This window comes from Coturnix japonica, chromosome 1, assembly GCF_054131305.1.
Source record: "Coturnix japonica strain WE chromosome 1, WE-NBRP24, whole genome shotgun sequence".
Taxonomy (NCBI): domain Eukaryota; kingdom Metazoa; phylum Chordata; class Aves; order Galliformes; family Phasianidae; genus Coturnix; species Coturnix japonica.
The window spans coordinates 46940962-46967608 of record NC_140663.1 but is presented as its reverse complement, the minus strand read 5'-3'; the positions used below and the strand labels follow the sequence as shown (position 1 = coordinate 46967608).

At 40.1% G+C, this 26647-nt stretch overlaps 1 protein-coding gene across 10 annotated transcripts; it reads right to left on the bottom strand.

Moving 5' to 3' along the window:
• Positions 1-1524: 1524 nt before the first annotated feature.
• Positions 1525-26620, bottom strand: TTLL1 (TTL family tubulin polyglutamylase complex subunit L1). 10 transcript variants are annotated; one of them, XM_085518191.1, is made up of 12 exons: positions 26451-26590; positions 24435-24506; positions 20029-20161; positions 15694-15767; positions 15015-15223; positions 14266-14446; positions 13084-13218; positions 12810-12918; positions 9928-10071; positions 8116-8202; positions 6990-7153; positions 1763-5524 (listed from the first exon to the last, which is right to left on the bottom strand). In XM_085518191.1, the coding sequence occupies exons 5-12, from the start codon at positions 15220-15222 to the stop codon at positions 5395-5397; spliced, it is 1158 nt and encodes a 385-aa protein (XP_085374317.1). In that variant the 5' UTR covers position 15223; positions 15694-15767; positions 20029-20161; positions 24435-24506; positions 26451-26590; the 3' UTR covers positions 1763-5394. The 10 variants fall into 10 exon arrangements, 9 of the variants coding, with proteins under 9 accessions (XP_015725287.1, XP_085374317.1, XP_015725321.1 ...); XM_015869835.3 differs by lacking the exon at positions 15694-15767 and having other exon boundaries at positions 26572-26620; XM_015869826.3 differs by lacking the exon at positions 15694-15767 and having other exon boundaries at positions 26451-26574.
• Between the last annotated feature and the right edge of the window lie 27 nt (positions 26621-26647).

Below are 26647 nucleotides of genomic sequence, written 5' to 3'. Positions count from 1 at the left end.
GAAAAAATCTGGCTGCAGACTACCCCGAGTATGGTGAGTTTCTTGAAACTCACCTCAGCTCTGATAGCTAACTTTTAAAGGCATTTTTAGAAAGTATTGCATTAAAAAAAACAAAGCAACCAACAACCAAAAGTGTAATGCAAGCAACTTCCTACTAGTCAGTAAAAGCAGTCTTTCCGAGACAGCCATTTATCTTCCTATTTCCTCTTAATAATCAAATGTTTTACCAAAATTATGACCAAAGGCAGCTTTTCTCAGCTCTACATATTTATCTTCTGCAAGGAACACAGGAACAAAGTTGTTGTTTCTTTGCTAAGGAACTCTAGAGGTTCGCATAGCCAGCTAAGGACAGCAGTGTTACATTGTGATACCCACATACCAGAAGGCACAGTGTGCTTCCCACTGAACTGAAAGATCGGATGAGCTATTTTTGTGCAGCAGGCACAAAATGAGAGCTACCTTCTGGTTATAGATCCACACATATAAACTGAAGAGTAACTACTTTGGACACAGCATCAGTTTATACTGACAGAATAAAGCTCCTTCCTTGATGACAGATAAATGAGCTCTGCCTGACACATTCTCCAGCTGAAGTGCAGCACATATCTCTTCTGTGAAAAGTCTACTGTTTTGCTGCATTTACAGCAGGAAGTGAATCCGGACAGGGACATTTTAGGCAGAAGTTCTATTGTAAAGCCAACAGCAACAAAATAGCTTTAGGGATAATACTGTTTCTTCTATTCTAGTTAAGTTCCTAAAGCCTCATAAAGAAGCTATTCTGTGGGAATCTTATTAATGCCATCCATGTCAAAGAATTAATAGGGAGAAAGGTTAGTGCCCAGGAAGCAAGCCTCAGTATTCAATTCCAGCAATAAGCTCCTTCTACACTGATGCCATTGTAACAACTCCCATAGTTGTTTAGAGCCAGTCTATTTAATTCTTCATACAATACTGCCGTTATAGCAGAGACCACTTAAGCATATGAGCTGCAAGACTTAGAAGCCCATTTATTCGAGCTTTGCTCAGCAAGTTAGAACATTAGCCAAAGTGAGAACTTGGGAGTTTTTTTATTTCTCATTTATTTTGTTCCAGTGAGACCCAAAACAATTTCTTTATCCTACAGTCAAATGTGCTTTGAGTATGATTGGCCTAGGGCCAAAGTTAGCTACTCAGAACCCATACTTAAACCCATTTAGCTGCTCTCAAACAGAGGTAAAACAGCCTTTTCTCTTTTGGAAATTTAGGCTTCAGCAAAAAGAACCACCTTACATTCAAATGAAGGTATCCACACAATGTTTAACATTTCATATTGCACACATTAACAGCAGACTTTACTTAACTCCCTTCAAATCCTACAGTAGACACCCCCCCCCCCCCCCAAATATGGTTTACAGATCTGACTAATGACCTCAGTTCCAACTGATAGATCATGCTACACATAGGCTGTTATCAGTTTACACACCACTTTGTAGCATTATTTCTACCCTGCTACAGCAGTAGATTTATTTAGGAAGCACTGGAGAGAAAAGTTCAAGATTTTATTGCCGAACATGAGACAAAATTTTCCTTCCCAGTTTTTCATCCTCACCAAATATTCACCTTTACCTTTTTAGGCCACGCACAAACATCTCATGACATGATGTTCACATACTACCCTCCTCCTCCTGAAAGCTATGACTGCTTTTGTTTCCTTCTCACCCCTGTCTCACAGACTGTAGACAAGTTGTTTCATGCACAGAACAAACTCTCAGCGACCACAGAACACAGTTCTTTCTTTACTCAAATTCCAGCAAAGAAGCAATGTATTTTTCAACAGATCTTTCAGGGAAAAACAGATATCACATAACAATGTAGGTTCCTGCATTTTATTTTCATGAGAACATTCTACTTATCTATAGGAGGAGGCTTCAAGTTCTTTATAGAAGAGGAAGACTTCCAGCTTGCTTCCAGTTGTTTTTTTTGTTTACTTGTTACTGATAATGAGAAAGGCGCTAATAATCATCTGGTATTTCATGCCATTTCAGTTTTGTTCCCTAAGACTTCTCTTGCATACACAGTTTTTGCAATGTATTAAAAGTGATAACACAGTTAAGTCTTCGAACTTCAATGTCTACAAAGAGCCTGTTGGAAAAGAGCCTGCTATATCTAATCACTGGTCCATTGTGTTTAAAAAGAGAATGGGGTGAGATCAGGAAGATGGGGTCACTATGTCTGCAGTCTCTTTGACTTCTTGTTCTTTAAAGAATGCTGCATTATCCAATCCACATTTGTGTCTGCAGTATAAATTGCCAATAGATTGGTTAGACACAACAACTGTGTAAAATGCTATATCAACATTTGAAATCTAAATTCTATGTTTTTTATTACTACATAGAGAAAATTTCATATCAGAACTGTTGTTTTTTACCTCTTCCAATTGGTAATAGTACTGTTTTGATACTGAGGCAGTAATGATAACTTTTGAAATATCTAGCAGATATTTCATCCTCACATAAGGCGTTTGAAATCTCCTTTCCCACTACTACAAGTGGCCAGAGAGAAGCATTTGCCTGTTCCAAATTGATAGCTCTGCTACAAAAATATTGTCTGCATAAAATACTGCTCCTGAAATGTGTGAATGAAATAGAAATGAGACAGAAATCCTTACATCTGAAGGCTATAGTAAGAATTTGTTCTAATTTAATAACAATTGTTCTGAAGTCAGGTCTGGAAGGGATGCGCTATTATACTGATTAATAAGAATGCAAGCTCAAATGAGTTGGCCCTTTCCAAGACATTAGAAATCTTCTATCAATTAAATGAGAATATTCAATATTGGTAAAATATTAAGTCTTGTCATTCCTATTCTGTATGTCTTGCCAATGTCCTCGAGGCCACGATTCAACTCATTAACTAGCAGCAAAGACACTATTGCCAACACAGTGTACCACGTACATTCAAGTTTGGAAGAACATTATTTTGAAATTATAACCAGTTTTGGTTCACTGTGAAATCACAACTGAGTTCTCTACAACCTTCTACACCAATAAATGCTAATAAACTGGACTTGATCTTACCTTCATGCTAAGCTTTCCCAAAAGGCAGACTGCAGGTCCTGCAGCTAGCATAGTATGTACTGCGTCTGCACGCTTAAAAAGCTATAATACAGTCAAGTTTTTCAGCAGAATCAGCATTTCTCAATATACCTCTTCCCTATGGAGTCCCATCAGTGTAGGCTTCACAAACAGGAAAAAGATAAAGGGGAAGAGTAATCATTCTGTTGTAGCCTCACTTGCAAGTGCTACTGTTATAAGAAGACCAAAGTGACATCTTTTGCCCAGGCTACTGGAGAAATGAGTTAAAAGCAGTGGAAAGTAAAGTGAGAGAAAGCTATTTTCCTTCTATCCAAGCATCCTTGTTGCAATACCTGCAAGAAATACAACCATACTACAGAATACTACAGCCTATTATTTCCTAAGGTTGTCGCATTGTTACATTCTTTGTAGCAACGGCCAATTTGGGCTAAAGCAGGAAATGTCTGCCCATAAAATATCACGTCATTAACACAACACATAATATCTGACTGTACATCTACTTACAAGTGGCTTACTTGCCGAGGTTCAAGTATTAAAGCAAAACTCATACTCAGGAATTAAAAAAGAATGAAACACACCAAACCTAACAGCTACGAGACCTGGGATTTAGAGGAGCTTCACTTCACAATAATATTAACTTTTTCTTTACCTTACTTCATGAGCCAAGTTGAATATGCTTTTGTGTAAAGGCCAGCGAGAAGATTCATTAAGTCTAGTGACCAGACAATCAGCTATATTTTGGTCTTTATTTCAAAGGAAGAGCCAAGATTAATGAAGATAGAGATTATACTTGGAGTGACCAATTCAGTCCACGTATTTCATTCTTTATTGCAAGGATGAATCTCAGATCATGTTTAAGGGCATTGGGAGAGGCTAGGTTTACAATGCACTCATGCAGCCCCGCCACACAGAAAGGTGAAAAGCATTTCACTTGCTGTGACAGGGAGAAATTGAGTATTACTGCCTTAGTGATAGCCAGGTTAGGGTTTATTACAGGTACACAGATATTCGTAACTTTAAGCCTCCTTTTGTCTTTCTCTCCAAAGAGAAAAGGGGGAGTGGGGGACAACTGAGGAGGGAGAAAAAATGATGAAAAAAAGATTATCAGAGCTGCACATCAAGATGATATTATAAGTTACAGCTCAGCAACTGGCGGACACACAAGTGAAAGTAGCCACTGATAGACCCAGCTAGTTAATTTACATACTATGCTGTTAGAAGACCAAAATACCTATTTTTAACTTTTGCTCTATACGTTTTGGCATCTAATCGTCACAACTTTTGGTATCAGACCTAGAAATAGTTTATCACATGCAACAATATTTTTGTGGTAGCACATACAAAACATACAAAAAGTCACGGAAGTACTTATACATGTAAATACACAAAGAAATTGTAGTGCAAGATTTACATCCAGTCAATTTAGAGCCATTCTCAAGCAATGAGATTTATTACAGTATATAAATATTCTGCCTGATTTTCCAAAGACGAATTACCTTACAGTAAAAACTAATGGCTAGCCAAATAATGCATCAAAAACTACCTGAAACATTCCCTGTTTACATGAATACTTTCTACTTTTAAAGAATTATCAGCTCAAAAATATTTAAAGGCAAAACAAAACTAAACAAAAAACCCAAAGCAAAAAAACAGACAAAAAGCCCTGCATGTAAAGATTACTTTTCCAGTACTTAAGACTGGTTGTAAATAATTAGCCACTTTAATTGACAATAGCCTCAACTCCATATACTGCTGTTTCCTCTTGTTACCTTCTTTTCCAAGCAAGAAGCTTAACCACTATTGTGACAATATCGATGCTCACCACTACCACTCTTACCCATAATCTGTATCTCTTTTATTACAGGAATGTAGAGATGAGCTACTAGAGAAAATAACTAATAGTAGACTTCTTGTTGCTCTGTATATCAGAACAGTTTTAAATGTCATCTTTATAAAGAAACCTCATAATAATTACTGAGAGAATACTGGCTTCTCCATGGTCTGAACAGAGATGCTTCTAAGAATTTAGAATTCATTGCTTTCAGAGAACTATTGCAAGCACAAATATTCTTGTATTAAATTAATTACATATATTATACATTTTAAGTATATGTACATGCATGTGTATGATTATTATAATTGGCAAGTCAGTGCATGTATTATAAAGATCCTGTATTTGGAGTGCTCATTTCACTTATTTTCAAAGGCTGTACTGTTTTCTTTGATTGCTTCCCTCATACAACACAGCAAAATAGAGAAATCTGTTCATGAACACGTTTTTCCCGTGATGCTGTCAACAGGGAGCTGTTCTGCTTAATCATTATTTCCAGGTGGTTAGTACAGGCTTTCCTGAATCTCTCCCACGATTTCCTTTTGTTCCAGTGGATTGCCCAGAACGACTTCGCAAGTCACGATCCGATCCATCACTTTGCGCCATCTCTTCATCGTATCTAAAGGACACAATTTTTTCAGCATCTTAGCCTGCTATTCATTATTCTTTCACATTCTATTTTGCTTAACATTTAGCACTGACATTTAATGCAAGCTGTTCTATGAACATGTTTACGAGTGCATAGTTTGAAATGCAGCTATTATTCAAGGTAATATACCACCACCTTTTTTACAACACAGATCAACTGAAGCATCCTCAGCTAGTTTTTGGAAGAAACAGACTGCTTGGTAGCTTTGGTTCAATTACAGAGTTTGTGAAATTTCATGCTTGTGAAATTTCATGCTTGTGAAATTTCAAATGTACTTCTGCCCTTCTCAGTATTGCTCTTACACAGCAAAGCAGGAACATCAGAATGCTGGCAGCTTAATCCAATCTTGAGCTACTGCTTCAAGCAGAGGGTTGCTAACTACAGTGTTAGAAAACTCCACTGCTGCAACACTGTGTGAGTAGGAAAAACATGAGCTGAACAAACAACAGTGTGATTAACTAAATGCATTTGATGGCATGCATTTTGTAACACTTAACCATACGTGCAAGTAGTTCTTTAAACATCTAAGCTCATTAGAGCCTCAGATAACCTCCATATATACTTACCTCTCAGTTGCTGTGCAGATTACAAAAAGACATTGACTACAGATGTTTATGTACAATTATCAAAAGATAATACTACAATATTTTGTAGAGCATTCACAACATATGATCACTTATACTCTTATACAGGAATGTTACATGGTAGCTGCAAATACATTAGAAAATAATTTATAATCCAGCCAACACATTTAATTGTCTTTACTAATATCTAGAAAGAGTGTAAGATTGGTGTGAACTATTGGACTGACTATGTACATAACCACATTCTTGATACACTGAACAGTGACACCACTAAGGTTTGAGAATCTAACTGAGCCTTTTCTCAGTGAGTATGTGAAACTGTAATCAATATGGTCTTTACCACAGTGTTCCTCTGCATAAGATCAATCCTAGACTAACGCTTCAGACACTCCAATGTAAAAATGTCTGTTGATTATTCCCTTTAATAATACTAAATTTGGTAATTTTAAAAATATCTGGCACTACATTATTATTATTATAACATCTAAGATCTACAAGACTCAAATAGCATCATTTTTGTGAACATTCAGGTAATAACCATTTGATACAGGTTTCATATGTTTAACTAGAGTCTACATATTGCACTAAATACAACTAAGACTCTACACATGCAGAAGCTGCTGGAAGCTCAGTACATGCAGGGGTTTATCAGACAAGTAAGATTCCTTCAGAGAATGACACACTCCCACCTCCAAAACTGCTTATACAGCCTCTAAAAATGAAGTGGTATCCTTGTGTCTGTTCTATGCAAGAGATAAAGTTTGCCTTATCTCTTTGGTCTGCGTTACACATTAAAAGAAGTGAGATGACCGAAAAACAATGCAGTTATACAAAACAACACTAAAACTTACAAGACTTCGTAATTGCCAAGGACCTCTTTAGGTGGAGATTTATTCCATTTACAGTCCGGAATTTCCCCATTAGGCACAGCAATGTTAAGTGTGTCATTAATAAGATTATACTTCAAGATGCGATCATTAGCCGTACTGGAAGTAAGAGAAGGGGAAGCATTAACCTACAAAAAAAAAAAGAGATCATTTTTCAGGAGTGGTATAGTTCTCTAAACAGCACGTGTGATGACTACATGTACTATTTGAGCAATCAACAATCAGCATCTCAAAACACATCTTTCAGTTCCTCACACGTTGAAAGGAATCCCCTACTGGAATTTTTTTTTTAACTCAAAACTAAGTAAAGTGTCTGCAGCGTCAGCCTGAAGATTTTTCTTTAAACTAAGTTACCCTGGGTCAATCAGACAAGACAGCAATTTTTGTTTCTAAGCTCTTATAGATATCAAAACCATAAATTTCAGTGCCTAGTTCACTCCAACACTTGTTACACATAGGAATCAGTAGTTGAACAGCTTTTATTCATGTTCTTAATCCAAGTTCTCCCCTGTTAAATTATGAGCTGGAGAAACACATGCTCCACGTCTCTATTCAAAATACTCAACTGCATAATTTTTTAGTGAAGGCTGAAACTGGGGTTAGTTTAACATCTCTCTTGCGTTCCACGTTTGTTATGGGGAAACAGTACCACAACAATAAACAGCTCTGATCTTTCACTTCAGTAAGACTGAGAAGAAAGATGTTTACATTGAACATACAGATCCAAATTTGATATACTAAAGTCTTTTTTAAAAAGAAGCCTTCCAGATATCCCAATTATTTTAACGGGGCTGCTAGCATTCAGATGGCCTCTGCAGTCTAGTTATATGGATGCACTGGTTTTAGAAGACAAAACTGAAAGCCACAGACAAATAAAAATACAAAAGAAACAGAAAGAAAAAAAAAATAAGCACATGCTAGCTTGGTCATCACAAGGTCTATTTTACTTTCTAATGTTTTGCCTAATCCACTTACTGGAGAAACAAAAGACAAAGTTTCAAAATAGAAATGACTACATGTAAATCTACTTGGTTTTATACTGTGAAAGAAAATGAGTGGGAAGTTATTTCTACATTTTGTGTGACTTTACCTCGATTAGCCATGGCTTAAGCTTGTCATCAATGATAATGTCATATCCATAGCACTCAAAGCAGTGTTTATCATTATTCATTACAGGCTAGAAGAGACAAAAGTATATATTAAAATCATTAATTTCATAAGTAACCTGATGACACGCTTTCTAAGTCATGATTACAAATCTTTTACAACACAAGGTAGCGTAACTAACATACAGACATTATGCTAACATTAATGTAAGCTTAAAAATAATTTCAAGACTCTTTCTCCTCAAGAAGCTGTTGGTAAATATTTCAATATTAACGACTGCATTAATGCCAAGTACAGAATTGCATTAGTATTCCATCACATTTCCAGTTTTAAAATAAAAGCATTTTCATATTTTGCAATAGTAGTAAGAATATTTAAAGCCTGCACATACCCAGAGAAATCAGGACATTTTAAAATGTACATAACACAGCTTCACATCATTGTGAATTATTTATGCTTCAGAGATAGAAGACTTATTTGTGGACATTTCCCTCACTGCAGAAACTTGAGGTCAAACAATTACCAGATACTTTTTAAATCTACAGTTAGTTCAAGTCATCTGTGATCTTGAAAGCCAACAGAGACCAAGGATCTTAGAAGCACACACTCTGGAGAGTCAGCTTTCCAACCTCTGCAAAGGATTTACAGCATGTATGCCAAGACTTTTATATAAACCTCATCAGAATTTTTAAAGAAACCTTTGTATCAGGTTAGTGAGATGGTTTCGCCTAGACTAATTATGAAAGCTTTTCAGTTCCCAAGGGAGTGAAAGAGGGAAGGGAGGAATGAGCATCTCTCACTACATTTGCCATTTTCTGACAGACAGAGAAGTACTGAAGGTGATCAAAACATTTTGTCCTCTATATTCACAAAACCTTTCTTCTCCTAAGGTTCTGCTAACATTTGGATTAAATCCCTTTTCCTCTCACATCTGGTTTAAACATGATTGTATAGCAGAGGCTGAGCTGAGCCACGCTTCCCTATACCTCCCACTGATTCTAGCTTCACAACCTTGTCCCTCTTTCTTGTGCTGGTTCTGGTATTCATCTGACCCTTCAGTGAGGTGATTCAGCTTATTACACTAGCAGAATACTAGCCCATCAATAAAATAAGTAGATTTCATTTGGAAGAATGAGCTGATTCAATTTAAAATGTTGCCAGGAACAGCCCAAGAGAGATGACAAGACCATGCACTTGAGAACAAGCCCTTCTTGGCAGCAGAAAGCTCTTCGTTTACCCCAGCTGACCCATGGCATGGTACCATGGGTCCACTCTTTAACATAATCATGGGATATGATCCAAGCTACAAAGTCAATCAAGCAGAAAGCTATTAAAAAAAATAAATAAATAAAAGGGTAACATTTCATGGATAACTACATGACTTGTATACAGCTGAGCTGAAAATAAGCAATGCAAGTCTTCTAAGCTAATACCCTTCAACATTTTGTGTGATAAATTGTCCTCCATAGCTATTTTTTCTTTGACACATTATTGCTGACATGACATTATGGGCCTTGTTAGAGCTTGATACTATTCACAAGGGCAGCACCTAGTCATATTAATTATTTCAAAGGACCCTCTTCAGCACGCACAGATGCTCACCCACACAAGATTCAAATTCACTCAGCTCAGACAAATCAGCAGGTCACAGAATTGCAGGAATTGGCATCAGGGTTGTCGCTCAAAAAGCAGGAAATAAACATCAGGGTTTTTTGGTGGCAAACTCACTTTCATGGTTAAGAAAATCCTGCAGCCATGATGTTGTCACCAGCAGCATTCCAGGCACAGTACTCACCGCAACAGCCTTTAGTGACTGCACGATTATCCAGTGAATTTCATCAAATAATTTGTTTGTAACTTCCTTTCCACGGGTGCTTTCCAGGTACAGGCGCAAGTTACTCACTGTCCACTTCCCTCCATGGATATGATTGTAATCATCCTGGAGAGTTAATGAATTAATTCAGTCTTTAAGATTCTGAAGTTGCTCAGCAGTTTTGTTCCATTCACACAGAGCCCACTTCTACCTGCATGCAAATATTGCCTTAAAAACAAACTCAGCAAATTGTTTTTACTCTATTTTAAATATTTAAGAAGTCTTCTGCTTTAAACTGCCCTCTACACAAATGACCATTTGTATTACAGCTGCGAGTATCACATGACACAGCACGAATCAAAAATATGTCTCAACTTAAAAGGACTCGTCTGTTTCCTCAAAAGACAACTATTATATATTCTTAATAGTGCAACTGACAACAGCTGCAATCATGAAGACACAGAAATAACACCTGAATTACCTTTAAATATTGTTTTTCTTAGGTAATAAAGTATTACAAGTTAGGAAACACATTAAGTGCTACTGAAACAGAATAGGGGAAAAAGGAGGTTACTTTGTATTTGTTTTTTTCAGAGGCAATCAATGCTCTGCAACACATTCTCTATAAATGGAAAGACAAAAGCAAAGTGGAGGTATTTTTACTCATGGAAAGACACATTCAATTCCCAAATAGCTCATAGGACAAACGTTTTGTCCCTCTTTGAAGATTCTCCTCAGAGTGTTTCTAAGAGTTAATGACTGTATACCTGCTAAATTATAAAACGCAGAATGCATATGGTAGGATTAAGTGGTCAGAAGAATCAAACCTCTCATCCTCTAAAACAAGGTCAGTGAAACCTCTCATCAATTTTTAGGAGTTTTTGTTTGTTTCCTATAACTTCTCCCCACAGTAAATTTGACAGACAAATAAAGATCTGAAACATGGCTCTCTGGACTTGGCCCAAGGAAAAAATGTCTTAATATTACAGATTCCAGAAAGGGGACAGAGATCAACTTTTCAACCCTCTTCGCATTTCAAAATAAGTACTCAGAACCAAAACAGCTTGCAAATGGACAGAGCTCTGCACAATCACAGCTGTTTAATTAAAAACGTCAAAACAAAGAAGAATATTGCAGGCTACATGGCATATCGCTAACTGAAAACAATGAAGTAGAAGAATCACTTTTGCTTTGCTTGCATTCCACACACAGTGAACAATTAAGGACAATTATATTTTCTAGCAGAAACATTACAGTGGGTATACTTAAACCTCCTTTCCTTTTTTTAACCTTTCCCTCTCCCTGATAATGAGTTATAATCTTTTCAATTTATCAATGCTTTTTCATGAGCTTGTGTGGTACAGTCACAGTGGAACACCAGAGTTCATGTACGGTTTAGGTTAGAGTTGAAGAGCTAGAACCTAAGAGTTTTTCCAGACCCTATCAATTATGATAAATCACTTGACAGTTCAAATTAGGTTATTCTAAACTGTATGGCTTAGCTGCCTCCAAAGTTGCAGACAAGTTTTAAACTGAAGATGAAAGGGTGAATGATAACAGGAGAGGCAGCACACCATATGCCTCATCTCTGCTGACAACAAAACCATGACTTATACTCTACACTGTATGGGAACTACTTTCAACACAATTAATTCTCAGTGTGCCCTGTCAAATCACAACATATCAAAAGCAATTCACAAATCAGCATCTAGGCAAGAAAATATTTGTACCAATAAATAATCTTTTCACTTTTACTCTGGTTTATGATTTCCATCATAAGTGATATTCACAGTTGAAACCTTTGTTACAGGAATAACCAGATAAAGAACAGCTCTGCTGTACTACACATCTTAGAAAGCAATAAGAGACAAGGCATGTTTGTCTTGTGCGAGTGTACGTGCGTGTGTATACACAAACACACACGGTCATGTATACGTACAGATTTTCATTGCTCTTAAAAAAGTGAAACCCACAAGATTAGGAAGTGAAACAATAGCTTAAATTCCTGTAACGGAGGCATGTTTTTTAAATCACAGTCATCTGCTAAAATGCAAACAGGTCAATAATCATCATCAACTGGATTCCCCAAAGAAACACGGCTTAGGCAGTGATATTACATGTCCAACTGCCAATGTCACCTCTAACCCACTTGCCCTTCCTCCTACTGGGGAATTTCAGCTTATTTGGGCAGAGTGGAATGCTGTCAAAGCAATCAGGTTTCCACACATTTGTTTTAAGAACATCAACAGCAAATCAGAGGATGGAACAGTTGTGCAGGCAGAATTCTATCTCTACACTTTCCAGAGGAAGCCACTTGCTGGCCAGGAAGCAAACATTTATCACGAGCCCACAAATGTACATTGCCTTTGTTTTGCAGAGAAGAAAGAGGGTGGAATCATAGGAAAATGCTGGAAGCCACTGTGATAAACAAGTGCTGTAAAGGGGAATGCTGAATTAACTGCATGACCAAGAAAGGGGGAAGGGGAGATCAGGAAGGAGATATTCAAGTGCCATTATAAAATACAGATAGAGGGAAATCAGGCTTCATTAATTCCACTGCTCACAGAACCAACTGCTAAGTGAGTATATTAGCATTTAAATGACAGGAGACATGGAAAGAAATTGCTTTCAACTACTGCAAGCCAAGACTAAAGACATCACAGTCTATTACAGAACTTGCAGCTCCTTATCTTGCATGCATTTTATCTGCAGTCTTCTAAAACTTACTTTTAAGGTCAAGTAGAGATATTTTAATTGCAAGATGATAAAAAACATGACAGAACCTTTTTATTCCAATTTTTTTGGGATAGCTTAAGAAAATCAGACTTGTTAAAGAATAGCACCTGAGAACTTGTTACACTTACCCCATGTTTCTGAATGGCAACATTTGTAAGATGTACAAACATGTTATCCAATTCACTTGTACTTGGTGTATATTTTACTGTGCAAAATCGGCAAAATCCAAGTTTATACCTGAAATAAAAGGTCAATAAAGTATGTTAAATCCCAGTAAAAAGTAAGGAAAAGATCATCCTAGGATATACATACACATCAAACTTCTTTATGCAACACTGGCAAAATTATTTTGACTACATTAAACATTCTCTTGTAATAAAACACATCCATACACAATCTTACATGTAACATCTCAGTGGGCGATATGTAGATACCAAAACATACAGACGAAGGTCAAATTTCTTTCCCCCGATTAGTAATGGATTATTGATATAGAGAGAAATTACATAGGCTTCTTTGGAAGACTGAGATACAAACCTGTAACACAGAAGTAAACAGTCCGTAAGTTTTGAATTAATGGAAATCTTGCACCTTACTGACAAAACAATGTATAAAGTTATACTGGTTAACAGTAACACACTTGGCAGCAGGCCTTATGTACAACAACAACAACAAAAGGCAAGTCTAAAATACAAAACTAAAGACCAATATCAATTAACCATTAAAACTCAGTTTTGAACAAGGCAGGGCAGCTAACTGAGCCACTCAGAAAGCAGTTCTAACACACCAATCTTTCCTTTTGACAACATCTAGAGCTTGTCACAGTACAGACAAGCAAAGAGCATGGATTACATTACCTTGGTTATTCAGGGCCTTATATTCCTAGAATGTTTGTATTTACGCTTGGTTTGCCAAGGCAAACAACTGTGAAAAGCTAGCTTTCAGACTGAGACATTCTTCAGATTCCAAGATAAACAGAAAAAAAACGTCTCAAGGGGTATTCAGCCAGTCAATTTGTAACAGGAAAAAAACAGCATCAGTTTTGCCATCAAAACTCTTTTTAGTCAGAGAAAAGCATAGACTGCTATACCATTAAGTCCGTTTGAAAGCAGGCCACCAGCATTAGGTGTACTCCTTTGTGCTCCAAACAGATAATGGATTTATTTCATATATGCACATATATCTCATATATGCACACTCTGCACTAATTTAAGAAGTGAATTGATATGTATTAAATAAAATCACTATACAAATTACTCAGGGAAAGACTTTTTTCTTCATCTCCTGTTACTTTACACTACAGAGAAGGACAGTTTGTTTTTGCATGTTACCCCAAAAATGCTGAAAGCTTTTTTTATTGAGAATAGTTATTCTGTTCTTTCTATCTTCTCACACCAACGTAAACTGTATTAAAACCTGTTTGAATGACTAAGCCAGGTAACTGAGATTGACTGCAAAAGTATCTACACAATGACAAAACAATAACAGCAGAATACCTTTCCCATGCATCAGACAACTAGCGTGCTGACGTGGTTCAAGCGATTACAGAAAGTGCAAGGATGGGTTTAGTTTTTAAATACTTACGAGGATGTTTTGCTATCTCGAGACCATTTTTTAATTTGAGACAGTTTATTGATTAGAAATATTCCTTTTCCCTGAGCTTTACCACAAGGTTTCATAATCCAAGTGCTGGAGGGATTCTTTCTGAATTCTTCAACAAAGAGATTATAATCAGCAGGAAGCATAAAAGTTACTGGAACAAAATCTGAGTTGGAAAAAAAAAAAAAAAAAAAAGAGTGCACCATTAAGGACAGTACATCCTACATCTAAGAGGAATCTTCATTAATATAGTTTTTCTAATCTCGTATGACCAATTCAAATAAAACACATGCTGCTTTTTATTTCATTTAGTTTACAGTTTTTACTTAAAGACTGTAGAACACAAAACACTTTACTCTGTTTAACGGTTATTGACAGAGCACCTGCCCACAGACAGCCACCTGAGTGTGGTAACACTTTAGAAGTTTAGAAAATCTAGCAGAATTCCTTTCCTACTGGAAGACAAGCTATTCTGTAGCTAAATTACCTCCACGGGATAACTGAAATACATCAGTTTAATGTCTCTGAAGGCAAACTGGTAGAAACAGGCAATCTCGGTTGCTTGTACTACTTGCAAGTGACAGTTTTTCTTACAGAATTCATTGCATGAAAATGGTAACACGTACATCAGAATATGTTCATTAATGTGCTGCTCTGTTTCTGTAAGTTACAATGCCATCAGTATACCAACAAGACAGAAGACACAGTTAACACTGATAATGAGAACCACATACCCAAATAAATATATTTTCCATTTTCATCCTTTTCTGCAAGAGGACTTCCTTCCTTCTCAAGTTCTTTCCTATATCGTTTGATATTCTTTACCATCAAATCTTTTCTGGTCAGTTCATAGTGATTGGGGAAATGGTTGACAATTTGGTCATCAGAAAGGCGGTAACCAGTTTCCACGCTGAAAACATTCCTGATTGTTTGTACACTCATCCTGAAAACAAAGACAGACAGCAGATGATTTCTCTAAGGAGGACAGAGTTGAAACGGTGTATGTCAGGGTTGTGGTTAACCCAGCAGGTACCAACGCACTACACATTCATGTCACGTCATCTCCTCCCTCTTGCACTTCTCTCAATGTTCTATATAGTAAAATATTTAGCTTCAGTGACAATCTAACGTATTCTGAATCTCTGTTAGCAAATAAAATCTTTCCAGATGCTTTATCAGTTCCTATACTAATGAAATTGAGGCAGCTGGTGAGGCAAGTAAGAGGAAAACTTGTCTCTACTATAGACTCTGGATCGCTGATAGACAGGTCAACCCTCAGCGGGGTTTACAAATTACCCCTACACACCCAAATGCTACAGAAGTATTTTTCTAATTTATTGCTTTTCTCTCTGGAACTGTTTTCCTCTTATTAAAAAAGAAAAACAAAAACATGAAACTACCACTACTGGTTACCTTGCTATTATATTTCTGGAGGGCTTCAAGCATACGAATTGAAATCAGTGAATCACACATCTTGCTAAGAACACCTGTAGATGACAGAGCAGAATGCTACAGCAACCACACCATCAAATCAGCTGTTTACCTAATTTCTCACAGAATAGGGTCAAAAACACAAAGAGTTTTCTATAATAGAGGTGTCACACTGATGGCATTCAGGAAATATTCTTAAATTTACAATCTGTTATGCTATCATTTCAGGAAGAAAGCAAAACAAAACCAAATCAGTCACACAGCAGTTTCCATGAGTGTCCTGTTCCCCCACTCCTCCCCTCAGCTGCATTCTAAAAGCTCAAGCAGATTACTACACTCCTACCCATTTAATAACTAGTTAACAAAAGGCACAGTCAGCAGTACAAACAGCCATTCTGTCATATTTGAAAAGGATGATATAAATGGTGTAATATACTTAGAGGTACTTTTTCTGCTACTTAATATATAGGTTGCTCCAAAAGAAATGCCTCTTATTTATTTCCATGGAAAGTACAACAGATACAAAGAGCACAATAACACCATCTGATAGCATAAATTCTCTGCAACAAAGCACTATTTTTCAACATAGTCAAGATCACCAGCATTTTTGCCAGTGATGAACAAGAACTTGCATGTCATGCTTGTAACAACCTATACCAGTGAATGCAACCCACAGTGTTTTTGTTGCCACTGCTGAACACACCACCCACAACCTCACTGTGTTCGCAGCCACTGTTTGATCTTCATGAGCATTCAGCAATCATCCAGCAAGCATCTGTGAATGTCAACAGGTGCCATTTTTTTCCACAAGAAGGAATTCAATGTCACACTTTTGCTTCATATGCACTTCCATGTCAGACACCATTCTGTCAGACTGCCCCTCTGCTGCTGTCACACAGCAACAACATGTAATGGAATATTGGTGAAAAGGTCCCTACCACCATACCACTAACATCTGCCTATACTATCATAGGCTGACACATTATATTATTAAAATAGGAGGCATTACTTCTGGAGTAGCTCTCATACATTATTGCATTCTATGACAGCGTTTCAGTCTTAGAATCATAGAATCCTTAGAGTCAGAAAGGAGGGACTTTTAAGGGCCACCTAGTCCAATTCCTCTGCAATTAACAGGGACATACACAGCCAGATCACATTGCCCAGAGTCTGATCCAGTCTCACTTTGAATGTCTCCATGGACAGAGCATTCACCACATCACTGGGCAACTGGTTCCAGTGCCTCACCACCCTCACTGTAAAATACATTTTCCCTTTTACCCAAACTAAATCTACCCTCTTTGAGCTTGAAACCATTTCCCCTTGTTCTATCATCACCGACTCTGTTCCCTTCTTTCCTGTAACTCCCTTTTAGATATCAAAAGGCTGCTGTCAGGTCACTTTGCAGCCTCCTCTTCTCCAGGCTGAACAGCCCCAGCTCTCACAGTCTGAGGTGTTCCATCCCTCGGACCACTTTTGTGGCCCTCCTCTGGATGCACTCCAACAGGCCCGTGTCACTCTTGTACTGAGGACTCCACATCTGGACACAGTACTCCAGGTGAGGCCTCACCTGCACAGAGTACAGGGGCAGGGTCACCACGTTCACCCTGCTGGCACGCTTCTTTTGATGCAGCCCAGGATACAGTCGGCTTTCTGGGCTGCGAGGGCACATTGCTGGCTCATGTCCAGCTTCTCACCCACCAACACCCCCAGGTCTTTTTCAGCAGGGCTACCCTCACTCCTATCACTCCCCAGCTTGTATTGGTAGTGGGCGCTGCCTCGACCCAGGCACAAGATCATTCATTTGGATTTGCAGAACCTCACGAGGTTCATCTGGACCAACTTCTAAAGCCTGTCTAGGCCCATCTGGATGATATCCTGTCCCTCTGGTGCATTGACTGCACCCCACAGCTTGGTGTCATCAGCAAACTTGCTGAGGGTGCACTCAACCCCACTGCCGATATCACTGATGAAGATATTAACAATATCTGTCCCAGCACTGACCCCTGGGGGACACCACTCATCACTGATCTCCAAGCAGATGTTGAGCCATTGATCACCACACTCTGGACTTGATCCTGCAGCCAGTTCTTTGTCCATCAAACAGTCCACCCATCAAACCCATATCATTCCAATTTGGAAAGAATGATGTTGTGGAATACCATATGAAAGGCCTTACTGAAGCAGAGATAAATTACATTAGTGGCTCTTCTGTTGTCCACTGATGCAGTGACACCATCATAAAAGGCCAACAGGTCGGTCAAATATGATTTGCCCTTGGTGAAGGCATGCTGGTTCTCCCATTTCGTCTCCCTGTCTTCTGTGTGCCTTAGCACAGCCTCCAGGAGGATCTGCTCCATGATCTTTCCCTGCACAGAGGTGAGACCAACTGATTGGTAGTTCCCAGGGTCATTCTTTTTACCTATCTTAAAAATGGCTGTGATGTTGCCTTTTTTTCCAGTCAGGAGGGACTTCATCTAATTGCCACAACTTTACAAATATCACTGGGAGTGGCTTGGCAACTACATCAGCTAATTCCTTCAGGACTCTGGGATGAATCTTATCAGGACCCACAAACTTGTAAATGTTCAGGTTCCTCAAGTAGTCATGAACCAGATCTTCACTTACAATGGGTCAGATGTTGCTTCTTCAGTCCTCACCTGCCAAACCAAACTTCACTCAAGAAGTTACCCTCGATACATCCCAGGAGCCTCCTGGATTGCCTACAGCTCACTGTGCTATTTTTTCCATCAGATGCCTGGGTGGTTGAAGTCCCCCCTACAGAATGAGTGCTTGTGATCACAATGCCTCTTGTAGCTGGAGGTAGAAGGCCTTACCTACAGGCTCTGCTTCATCAGGTGGCCTGTAGCAGACACTGATCGCAAGGTTTCCTTTACTGCCTTGGTCTCTAACTGTCACCCATAGCCTTTTGACTTGCTCATGACTACTCTTTAGGGACAGCTCTTTACATTCTATTCCCTTTCTGATATAGATAGCAGCACCCCCTTCCCTCCTGTCCCTTCTGAACAGCTTGTAGCTGTCAAGAGCCATGCTCCAGTCATGAGATTCATCACACCAGGTTTCAGTGATGACAACTAAATCATAGTTTTCTAGTAGCACAGTAGCTTCCAGCTTCTCCTGTGTACTAACCAAGCTGCATGCACTGGCGTAGAAGAACTTCAGCTGGGCAGCTGGTCTGTCACCTCCTTAAAGAATAACTCCTTAATTCCATTTAAGTATTCCCTTTGATTTTCCCCACTGTCTTCTCCTATTGCCCCAGCAGTCACTACATTATCATAGGATTTCGTATGTGCTGCAGTGTTGCCAGCACCTCTCAAGGCAGTGGTCCCCTATCCCTCTAATCTAGCTATGCCTTCCCACACCTCATCATGGGAAAGCTCACTATCCCCTCTGTTACCCTTCAGACCTAGTTTAAAGTCCTCCCAGCAAGCTCCACTAGCTTCACCCCATAAGCCCTACTCCCTCTTAGTCTTGTGTTAGGCAAATCCATTATCTTGATTTAATTTTACAATCATCCTCAGTACTCAAATAATAAGTCTGAATGTAAATCTTTTCTGTGGACAAGAAGGAAAATGCAGTTCTCGATGCTTTTATTACAGGAATTGGCACTGTCGCAACAGGGCAAGCCCCTGCGACACTGATAAAATAATATTGTATCATATATCAGAACCTTGGATCATTTTCCTTATGTTATGAACACACATAAGCATGTGCATGTCAAAAATTTAAGGGAAAGATATGTTTCAAAGTTTTTATTCAGGTGAAAAATCCCCTCCAATCATAGAGGAAAAATTGTGCTTACTGCATACAAGAAATTGGAGTAAAATCAGGTATCACATTTCAAAACAAAACAAAAACCATGTCAGCAGCTACAGCCTTTGGCCTGAGGTTTTTACACTGGGTATTCACAGAAGCGATCATCTTCTTTGCTAGGTTAATTATTTTCCACTGCATGACAAAATCTCTGGGAAAGTAGAAAGGCAAATGAGGTCATTAGAAAAGATGGGAAAGGATCCATGCAGAAAGGACCTTCTGGCCTGATGAATCCTAATGAATTTAGCAGGCCTGCACAGATACCAGGATTTACTAATACAAATCCAAAGAAAAGATCAGCAACAGTATAAAAAAAACATAAGCAATGAAACAATGTAACACTTTTAGGAGCATTTCAGCAAATTAAAGCTAAAGTATGCATCTTTCATTTCCAAATATGCATTCTGTACTATTACTAAAGCTATTAATGTGAGATATTAAAATACTTCAACAATTTATGCATCAGTATTTTAACGTACTTACCAATAAAAATTCCAGTCCTCATTTTCTGCTACCTGAATCCAGCCTCTTTTTTCGAAGTTGTTTATTAGAACTGATTTTTCTATGTCAGTTACCCACTTCACTTTTCCTGCCATTATCCCAAAGTGGAATCAACCTGTTAGTAAAGAACAGAGTAAGGCTGTGAGGGTGAAAACATGAGGTGAAAAAAAAACAATCTAGAATAGTCAAAGAGGAAAAAAAATGGCACCTGGAGAGCAATTTAACTTAAGTATGAATAAAGAAATAAACCAATTGGAAAAGCCATAGAAAAGAACATCCTAGGTTCAGACTGAGCTTACGTTTGTCATCTGGACAGCTTCAAACAAGAAAACTAGTTACAAGGATCTTTCCCCACCCAATTCAAGTTTTATGAATGGGCACACAGCTCGAGTCTCTTCTTAAACAAGTCAGTGACAGAAATCATCAGCATAAACTCACCAGGTAATATTTATTGAAAAACAAACAAATGCAATCATAGAGCACAGACAGTTTTGTACTTCTAATCAAGACTGGTATCACAGAAGTATAGGGGTTGTAAGAGACCTCTGGAGATCATCAAGTCCAAACCCTGCTAAAGCAGATTCCCTACAGTAAGTGGCAAAGCATTTGGGCTGGTTCTGAATATCTTCAGGGAAGTAGACCCCACAGACTCTCTAGGCAGTTTGTTCCAGTGCTCTATGATCCTCACAGTAAAGAAGCTTTTCCTCACATTCAGAAGGAACTTCTGATGTTTCAGTTTGTACCCATTATCCCTTGTCCTGTCACTGGGTACCACTGAAAAGAGCATGGCCTGATCCCTTATTTTAGAGAATTATAAGCATTGATCAGATCCTCTCTCAGTCTTGTCCAGACTTTCAGTCTCTCCTAATCTGGGAGATGCTCCAGGCCCCTTATCATCTTTATGACCCTCTTCTGGACTTCTCTAGAAGTTTCATGCCTTTTCTGAATGGAGAAGCTCAGAACTAGAATCAGTACTCCACATATGGCCTCATCAAGGGCAGAGTAGAGAAGAAGGATCACCTCCTGACCTCCTGGCCATGCTCTTTTTTATGTACCCCAGGATGCCATTGGCCTTCTTGGCCACAAGGGCTCACTGCTGCTCATAACCTACCTGTTGTCCACCAGGACATCCAGATCCTTCCCCATGGGGCTCCTTTCCAGCAGGTAAACGTATATACATATAAACATTTCCTCTGTTTGCTTTGGGTAGGAGTGTTCACATGGATTACCTCACTCACCAACTGTAAACCACAATACAAGGGCTGCTCTGAAAGTAACGCCTCCTATTTTATGATGTTGGCCCACAACCCCAGAGAAAAATCCACTGCGCATTCCATGAAGAATCACAATTTGCAATTCTCTTAAGGAGAGAACCAAAGTAACATCACCAACTTTTTGTTGTCTCACTGTATTTCACATAGCGATGATTCCTCCTCTCCACTGATGCGAGAGGATATGGTGGTACCATTAAACACTTGAGAGCAGAATTTCCCAGACCTAAGACCTAACAAGCTGCATTTCAATTTCTGACACCTAGATGTCGCTTTCTACTTTAGATCTCTGACTCCTCCATGCCAGCCTTTCAGCGCTGTTAGGTCAGAAGGCCTCAGGACTTCCCTAGCCCAGTGCCTGTGCCAAGGAGAGCGAGTTGTATCAGAGCTTAATCTAGTCACATTTGGAAAATGCCCACAGACAGAGGCAGCACAGCTGCCCTGGGTGCCCTTTTTCACTGCTCAACAATACTCATGGGAAAAACAGTTTTCCATGCAGTCAGACTGAACCTCTCATTTTAGCTTATTCCCGTTGTTTCCCATCTTCCCATCCTTCACCATCACAGTCTGGCTATGTCACCTCAAAAACTTCCTCACACTAGGTAAAGGAAGGAAGGCAAGAGCAGCCTCTTCTCCAGGCCAAAGCAGCACAGCTCTCCTAGCTTCTCATTACAGGACAAGTGCTCCAACCTCCTTGGCAGCCCTCCTCTGAACTCATTTCAGTGTCATAGAACCATAGAATCACTGAGGTTGGAGAAGGCCTCTAAGATCATTTGTCAGCTCATCACCTGCATGCCCACTAAACCACGTCCCTCATCTGCACATTTCTTGAACACCTCCAGCAATGGGGTGCCAACCACATCCATGGGCAACCTATCCCAATACCTCACCACACTTCGGAGAACAAGTTTTTCCTAATAGCCAAGCTGAAAATCCCCTGGTGTAACTGAAGTCCATTACTTCTGGTCCTATTGCAGTTACCTGGGAGAAGAGGCTGAACCCCACTTTGCTACAGGGAGGTCTAGAGAGCTACAGAGAGATAAGGTCTCCCCTGAGCTTCCTCTTCTCCAAACAACCACATTTCCCTCAGCCACTCCTCATATATATCAGACCCTTCACTGACTTTATTGTCCTTCTCTGGGCACATTCCAGGACCTCGATGTCTTTCTTGCAGTCAGAGGTGCAAAACTGAACACCGCACTTCAGATACCACCTCACCAGTGCTGAGTACAGAGAGACAATTACTTCCCTGCTCCTGCTGGCTGCGCTATTTCCAACCCGCACGAGACTATTACTATTACTATTACCCCCAGGCAGAACAACACTCCCTTTCCACTTGGCATCATCTGCAAACTTAACAAGGGTGCACTCAATCCCCTTTTCCAGATCATCAATAAAGATTTTTATTTATTAGCTTATCCACATTTGTCTTGTTCAGTTACTTATGTCCACCCTCAAGTACTGTGTTACATCATTGCCCCTTTTGTTCAAGAAAAATAGCAAAGTCTAGAAGATGGAAATGCACAAAAGAACAAGCCAAGTACCTGCAACTGCTACTTCTCCGAGGGAGAAGCTGAAACTTTTCTGACAGAAATAACATAAGTTACCAGTTAATACCGGTAAAGTCAGCTCTCATAATCAGTTTCAGTATAGCTATTTAGTCCTTCTGCAGTTCGTTCCACAACTTATAAAAAAATTGCAGCCTATTGACTTTTCATAGTTATCCTTCACAGAAATATGCTACAGAAAAGTGCTGATTCAGAAGCAAATGTCTGAGCCAAAAGCACACTCTTCAGCACATGCATCTCCAATACAAAAGCTGCCATGCAAGGAAGTGGGAGAGAGTAAAGTGTCACTCACATATAACATCATCTACTTTTCCCCCCATGTAGAATTTTTCATCAAAAAGTCAAATGCATTAGTTACTCATCTTTGCTAGTGACATAATTAATACACTTTCTGCAGCTAAGACAGTGGACTGACATTCAAAGGGTCTTCAAGCTTCCAGGACTGGATGTTGAGATGTACAGCTGTTACAAAGTCAGTACCTCTGCGGTTTCTCTCCTCCTGAGAGCCACAATCCATTATACAGGGCTCCCACTTCTTCTTGCCTAACCTTAGTCAACAAACTCCACCAGGCAGATACTACTGCCTATTAGGCTTTGATTTTGGAGAGTTTTAGGCATGCCTATTTTCATTCATATTTGTAAACACGAGGAAGCGTTATTCACAAGGATTCAGTTATTTGACCCAAAGCATTCATGAATTAAAGTTTAATGACTTTATGCTATTTAAATACTAAAACCCACAGACAAGAATGCATAAAACATAACAACATATTAATGCAAGAAGGTGTTCTCAACAGCAGGGGCAGGTTTTGCCCCAGCCCTTCTCGGCGAACTCCGAGAGCAAGCCTGCAAGGAGAGCCTCAGGAGACAGCAACCTGCCGTCCATCCCACAACAACGGTCACGAGACACAACCTATCGCGACACATGCCAAAGAGAAAAAAGCTCTGCCCTCACCTGCGCCAGCCGCGCCCGACTCCATCACCCCCTCCCCTCCCTTTCCGGCGCCGCTCCATAGCAACCGGGACGCTCAGGGGGCGGGACTTCCGTTGCGCTGGCGGCAAAGGCGCAGCTCTGTTGCTAGGGAGACACGCGGCTCGGTGGGGGGTCGGCGGCCATCTTGTGTCCTCACCGGGAGGGCCGAGCCGAGCCGAGCCGAGCCGAGCCGAGCCGAGCCGAGCCGAGCCGAGCCGAGCCGAGCCGAGCCGAGCCGAAGAGGCGCTTGGGAACCTGTCTGAGTTGCGGCCCTTTGAACATTGAAGGTTCTCTTACTAAAGCTTCCAGAATGTCTAAAAAACTGATCACTTTGATTCCAAAGGTCAAGTCTCTACCTGAACATCAGATGTTGATTGTCATATAATAGGATTATGGGTTTTCTTTTGTTTGGTGCTGCTGTGAAGGAGTGTGTGAATGTTCCCCTGAAACGACCAAGAACTAAACAGTTCAAAATATGAATTAGTGCCTAAAAAGTTACAGCACTCATGCTTGCCTAGAGAATGTGTACAAAACTTCTTTCCAAGCTGAGGTACTACGTTAAAACATTTGACTTACCTAAAGTTTACTGACATTGTGTGATAGGAGCAGTACAGAATAGTGAGGAACTGCATAACAGACCCTAGAGGACTGAAGGAAAAATAACGGTAAATTATTCATCCCACAAGACAAATTAGCTATTAAAAGGTAGACTTACCACTCAGGAGGTGACACAGGCAGTTTGCAACGTGCCAGCACGCAGCAAACAACTGATAGTAATCCATATTCCCCAAACAATCTGAGTATAATAAACCTGCTTTATGATTGACCGCATTGTCTTAAGGTGACAGGCTCAGTCACAAAGCTGCAACTACAAAGAAACAGCAAAAAGCAGTAGTACAGCAGGAACAAACTATTAAGCACCCATTAGTTTAACTACAGAATGCTGTGTATCTTCCTCACTCACATGCAGTGGGGATTTCCTGACACCACAACACCTCTGGCAACAGACCAGAGCATGGAGCAGCCTTCACAGCTGCCCTTGAGCCAAAAAGGTGTATCTGCAGGGATATGAACAGCTCTGAAAAGCCTAAAGGGAGACTGAACCCTTTGCCTTACTATCAGTGCATGTTTGTTTGTTTCACACCCATCATACCTCCAGGGAAGGCTGAGAAAGTATCGCTTTTTACATCTATTAAATAATTAATTAAGGACAGAAACAGTTGTGTTTTGTTTTTATGGAGATTGCTTTTAGCTTAACTCAGCACTTCTTAATCAAAGTTATAGTTCCACGGAACCATAATAAAAAACCACACAGTTCTGAGACATGTTGTTTAACTGTCTCTCTGAAAATTACATCAGTGGTATTACCTCACTGTATAGAGCTAATAATAGACGCTCTAGTTATTAATATTAATGCACCTCTGTTTTGTAGCATTCTTTTTTTTCCAACAAGGGAAGTTGGTGAGAAGTTGAGAAAACCCACTAACGCTTACTATGACGGTACCAGGAAATGCCGTGGCAGCATCAGCGCGCTATCTTTGTGGCAGAGTTCACTCCTACAGTGACATTTGCCTATTTTATTTTAAGCACGAGCCAACTCAATGACTGAAACAGCATTAACCTATGCATTCCAAATCCAGCCTGGTTTTGGGGGAGTGGAAATTTGATTTGAAAATGAATACAAAACTGAAATGAAAAAATATATATTTAAGTAAATAAATAACAAAATACAGGGAATGCTGAACAGGACCAAGCTTTGACAAGAAATGATATTACTGAGGCTAATTTCCCTTTTATTGTATTGTACTTTCGAGGCAATTCTCATCTGGTGTACTGCATGTGTGTGTATGCACACAGTCCTCGGCATGAGCTGGGAGATAAGCACTGCTGTGTGCAGCTCACAGATGAGTAGCCCTAATGTGCAAAGCTTGGAAGGAGATGGAAAAACATCCAGCTTACAACGAGGGCTGTAGTGCGTGCAGCTTGAAGGAGAGGTGTGCATAAATAATATATCTGCACCTATATATATATTCACACACAGAGTTCTCTGCACTTGAAATGTAGCCACGAAGCCTGTGGACACCCACGCGCCAGGCAGAGCGGTATCTGTGCCTCCGCTCTGCGTTGTTTACCTTCCCCGACGCAAAGATGAAATCATGGTATAAACAGAGGGCAAAGTCCGCTCTCAGGCATTATACCCGACAGTCTCCTGTTTGACGTGACAATAAAGCGTGGGGCAACAGGGGTTTTCTGGTTCTTTAAAGCTCTCCCGATTCAAACTGCTCTCTAGTGATGGGTTATACCGACTGAATCATCCACCGCGCTATTATCAGCAACGCCAAAGGAAAACATCGCGAGTCCCGTGACCTTACGAAACCTTTAGAGCTCCGGCAGCTGTCCCTCTCTAAGCCCCGGCTGGTGCTGTGCTCCCCGACCCGGGGTAGCCTCGTGCCCCTCCCCGCACCCTGCTCTTCGCTCCTGGGGGACGGTGTCCTGCAGGTGCACCTCTGGCCAAGCAGAGCAGGCCGGGGGGGCTCAGGCAAAGCCCTCCCTGTTCAACAGACTTCTCCCAAATCTCAGCGCCCAGATTACCAAAGGGTCTTTTGTAAAGGAGACCCGGAGGTGCCACCCAGCACCCCCTCCGTTCCCTCGCTGTATTGCCGCCGTCCCTTAAGGCTCCACCCCTGCAGGGCCCCCTCACGGAGTCCCCTACCCGGGGCCGCCCCGGGCCCGTCCGCCGCTCCTCCTCCTCCCGGCGGCGGCCACCAGTGCGGCGGGGCGGGCCGGGG

Bases quoted from the DNA above. Each gene is read 5' to 3' on its own strand.
- TTLL1 (XM_015869835.3), bottom strand. From the start codon at position 20,141: ATGGCAGGAAAAGTGAAGTGGGTAACTGACATAGAAAAATCAGTTCTA. The intron at 13,219-14,265 runs GTAAGTATTTAA...TCTGTGTTACAG, and splicing joins CGAGATAGCAAAACATCCTC to GTTTGTATCTCAGTCTTCCA. The intron at 5,525-6,989 runs GTAAGTTTTAGT...TGTGTCCTTTAG, and splicing joins CTTGGCAATTACGAAGTCTT to ATACGATGAAGAGATGGCGC.